Below are 4,219 nucleotides of genomic sequence, written 5' to 3' on the forward strand. Positions count from 1 at the left end.
CTTCTCTTCTCTTCTCTTCTCTTCTCTTCTCTTCTCTTCTCTTCTCTCTTCTGCAATTAAATGTTATCTACTGTAGTTACACAGTACTAAAAATTCATTTCAATCCTCTGTAGAATTTCTAACTGTGAGCATCCCTCCTGGACCCCGTCCCCTTAGGGGTGTTAGTTCATGTATGCTTGAGAAAATCAACTCTAAATAGACATAGCTCAACTGTTTAGTTAAGAAAATCTGACTTATTAACTACATAACCCCGCTGGGACTGGCAGTACCTCTTCTTGCACGCTAACAGGGGTACTGCAGAAGCATAATCTCAGCTTTTCCCAGCCTACTTAAACAGCCCTTAAATCTCACTTAAAGAATTAAAGGGAGATTTCAAGCATGCTTTAGTGAGGAGTGCATTTTTGCCTTGAGTTATCAAAAACAACAAAGCTAAGAACTTTGCTATTTTTAGGCATGTCTGGGGAGAAGATGCCACAGTTCCATGCAATCCCTGTCCTGTCCCAAGGTGCAGTTGGAGGGGCTGCTTTGTTCCCGGCATGCAGCAGCAGCATTGCTCCCCTAACCGGGAAGGTGTCTCAGCCCTGTGAAAGCCATAGGCCTCATATCTTGAGAGCCATCTACTGGCACCTTGTCTGTTATCAACCTATTGCATATCCACACACCCTGCTCGCTTTACAGAGCTGGCACAGCACAGATTTTACATCCTCCTGCTATGACGGGAATAAGAGCCATTTAGAGCAGTCTAAGCTCATAAATTACCTGCAGGGGATCTCTTGGAGTCCTTCTTGCACCAGACTCCTCCACGCCCTGTCTGCATCCTGCAGTGAGGCAGTGGCTAATGCGGGACAGGGGATTGCAGAGAACTTCTCATAATTGCTGTGTATTTCTCCTGCACAGAATTTAACGGTGATTGCCTTGCTCCAAAGTTGTGGCAAGTTCTAGGAAGTAAAGGAAAAACAAGTGGCAAGGCTCTGTTCTGGGCAGTGTGTGCCATTTCCATAGGAAGCCAAAGCCTTTGCCAGTCCTATCCTCATATCCTCACCCATCTGGGGTGGAGATCCTCCAGCAGAGCTGCAGCAGGAGGAGGGTAGACACTCAACCAAGACAACTTGTGCCAGAGGGTCCCACTTCTCCCAGCAGCGTGGGACTGCAGGAAAGCAGGGCGTGCGCTGTGCCTGGAAACCTCACTGCACAGGGTCCGGGAGCAGAGTGGGGTCAGCAAAGACACGGATCACCAGCAGAGGAAAACACAGCTGGGTGGCTGTGGAGAGGGATGAGTAACTTTGTGGATGTCACAAGTGCAGAGGTGTCTTGCTCACCTTCAGTTTGGGTCTCCCAATATTAGATCCAAAATCCACTTCTCATGTATTGGGCAGCAAATACCCAGGATGCTTTCTGTTCATGTGTCACAGACCAATGAAAAATTACTCTGCCACTATTTGCAGAGTAGATGGGAGTGGTATTTAGGACTGCACTCTGCCTTTAATTCCTCTTTTTTTAAATGGAAGCTATTAAACTTTCTGGTTAAGGCAGCACGAGCTCTGTATTATTCCAGAGCTTTACTTGATGTACTTGACAAATGTTTTTTTTTTAATAAGTTACTATTTATATATATAATTTGACATCAATGTTTTAGCTAGTGAAGAATCTTCATTTGCATTTTTTACTGTTTGGAGTTGATATGCCTTCAAATAAAGGTAACTATTATTTAGAAATTGTCTGATCATAAAAAATGTTTCTATAATACACAAGCAATGACATTTTAAATTAAAATTTAATTACATGGAGTGAACTGTTTTCAAGTTTCAACAATATTTCACTGCATTGCTGTTTTGTTTCATTTAAGGTAAAGTTAAATACATGTGTGATAGCTTGCAAATCAGATAGGAGATTAGTGTGGCTTACTAAGATACTCTACCTGACTACTCCACCTGAAATATTGGTGGCATACATTAAATGGGAAGCAGTATTCGCTTCCCTTAGAACACCATCTCTGTGCGTGCTGTTGGTAGTCTGTTGTGTACAGTGTCAGTATTGCCAAAACACCCCTTTCAGATCCTGAGATAGAAAGTGCCAAATGATGTTTTACAAAACTGCAGCTCTTCTGGGCCTCTCCCTTCTCAGATGTGGAATCTGATTTCATAATATCTAAAGCATTATGTTTCATGCATGCGTGTGGGTATGAGTGTGTGTGTGTGTGTGTGTGTATGCAAAAATTTCTACGGATTTTGACTTCTGATCCAGGTGCAAATCCTTCTTATGCAAATCCTTCAAGAGCTTTTTCTGTTATACTTGATTTTCATTGATGCTCCGTTCCCAAGGACAACTGGAAATGCTCCCATGACCCTTCATTCTCTGACCTGAGACAGGCCAGCTGAAGGCTGTCCACCAGGCTCTCACTGAGTGCCACACAGAACCACACCACCACTCTGGTCACACTTTGGCACGATACCACGACAGAGCAGTTGAACTTATGCCTATATTTGCCTGGGGTGTACAAGTGCCGTTTAGATCCCAAACCCTTGTGTTTAACGGGTAGCAGTGTCTTTGGGCTCACACACTGTACCCATGCCACGTGCTCGGGACAGCAGGGACACTCTCAGGACTGTGGCAGGGACACTCATGCTGGCAATGCATGCAGTGGTCAGACACTGCCTATTGATGCCTCTCATGAGTAGGGGCACAGGTGCCAGGTCTCCATTCCTACGCAAAAGGAAAGCATGGGCAGGATGTTATCTGTTAGAATGATTTAGTAATATATCAGGAGGCACAGAGCAGAGCTTACAGATAAGGGCTGGCACAAGGTGCTGAATATAAAATGATTGTTTATTGTTTCATAATGCAAGAAGTAGGAGTATCAAATGATGTTAGCAGGTGCCAAGGTTAGGAAAGTTATCTTCTCACACAGCATGAAGCTTGTGACCAGAGGTCCTCCTGGCTGCCATATGTTTGCGTGGTTTGTGGGAAATTCATGGAAATAAAACCTGTTGGGAACTATTAACCACAGAGACACTCTCTGTCACCCCTGAGCAGTCCCATCTACCTGTCCTCAAGGCTCTGCTGGAGGCAAGCCAGAAATGGCTCCAGTGACGAGCAGTGCTACATCTCTCCGTGGCTGGGCTCTCTCCTCTACAGACAGACACAGTTTCAGGTGTTTCTGTTGACAGTATTGCCAAGCAGAGACAGGACAGATAGGTCAGACTGCTTGGGATTTGTTCAGTTAAACTATGAATTCCCCTTGGTGGCTTGCAGGAATTGTATCTAGGTAGAAGGATCCTGTGTGGTCAGTTGAGGTGAGCTGAACTTAACTTCTGCAAGCTCCACTTTCATAGAGGGTGAAGCTAAAAGTTGACAGCAAAATACCATTTGAAAATGCTGGTTTATGTCTGAGTTGTTTTTCTTTTCCATTGAAACTGATTTATTACCTGCTAGGAAGAAAAGCAATCACTGCAATTCCAATGAGGTAAAGTAGCTAGAAAGACCAAAGATGTGCTAAGGCTGCACTTACTTTTACATTATAATTCTTTCAGGCCCGTTGTCTTAAAAACAACTCTGGGTAAAGGAGCCCAAAGATAGAAAATGAAAACAAGAAATTGGATGTTACGTTTCATCAGACAGAAGAAATTGTTCACATGGCCAAGAAACTCATGTCACACAGAAATTATATCGGTGAATAGCTGCTCTGGGTTTTCTCCTTGCAGGCCCTGGTTCTGAATTTCCATTCAATACTGTGCTGGGAAAAGAGCTGCAAAAATAAAGCTCAAGTCTCTCTACAACAGTAAAGTTCTCACCATCCACCTCTTTCTCTATCTGCTCTTTGAAAGGCTGTCAAACCATTGAATCCCTTGCAGTGCTGCCTGTCCTGAGAGATGGAGGTGATCTCTACTGCTGGTAGCAAAATGTCCAGTGCTCCAAATGTGCTCATGAGAGTAAAGTTCTTTGTAAATTAATCATGAAAAAAGACTGTTACGTTGGCTAACCCTGGTAGTAAACCAGAGTTATGAATTTCTTCTTCTCCCTTGAAGATGTTTTGTTGCTCTTCAGAAATAAACACTGCTGAATAACCATGACTTTTTATAAATAATACACCCCCTCTGTCATAGGTTAGCAAGCGTAGTCCCGGAAGGGACGTCCTTGCTAAGGGGTGCTTACAGTTTCCTCTGGGAACTGATAGAACCTATCAGCTGGCCAGTTTGAATATGGACAATTCTCTAAGCCA

The 4,219-nt window shown here is 43.7% G+C and overlaps 1 protein-coding gene across 1 annotated transcript in view; it reads left to right on the plus strand.

The window, feature by feature from the left end:
• The window catches only part of TMEFF2 (transmembrane protein with EGF like and two follistatin like domains 2), a 143,363-nt gene that overhangs the window by 6,307 nt on the left and 132,837 nt on the right, over positions 1 to 4,219 (plus strand). Inside the window, exon 3 of the mRNA XM_042040593.1 lies at positions 3,273 to 3,280. Within this exon, the coding sequence (XP_041896527.1) occupies positions 3,273 to 3,280 (8 nt within the window). The remainder of the gene's footprint in view (positions 1 to 3,272; positions 3,281 to 4,219) is intronic.

This window comes from Corvus kubaryi, unplaced genomic scaffold (genome assembly GCF_017639235.1).
Source record: "Corvus kubaryi isolate FWS band 111438036 unplaced genomic scaffold, C.kubaryi_AGA036_p1.0 37396, whole genome shotgun sequence".
NCBI classification, from domain to species: domain Eukaryota; kingdom Metazoa; phylum Chordata; class Aves; order Passeriformes; family Corvidae; genus Corvus; species Corvus kubaryi.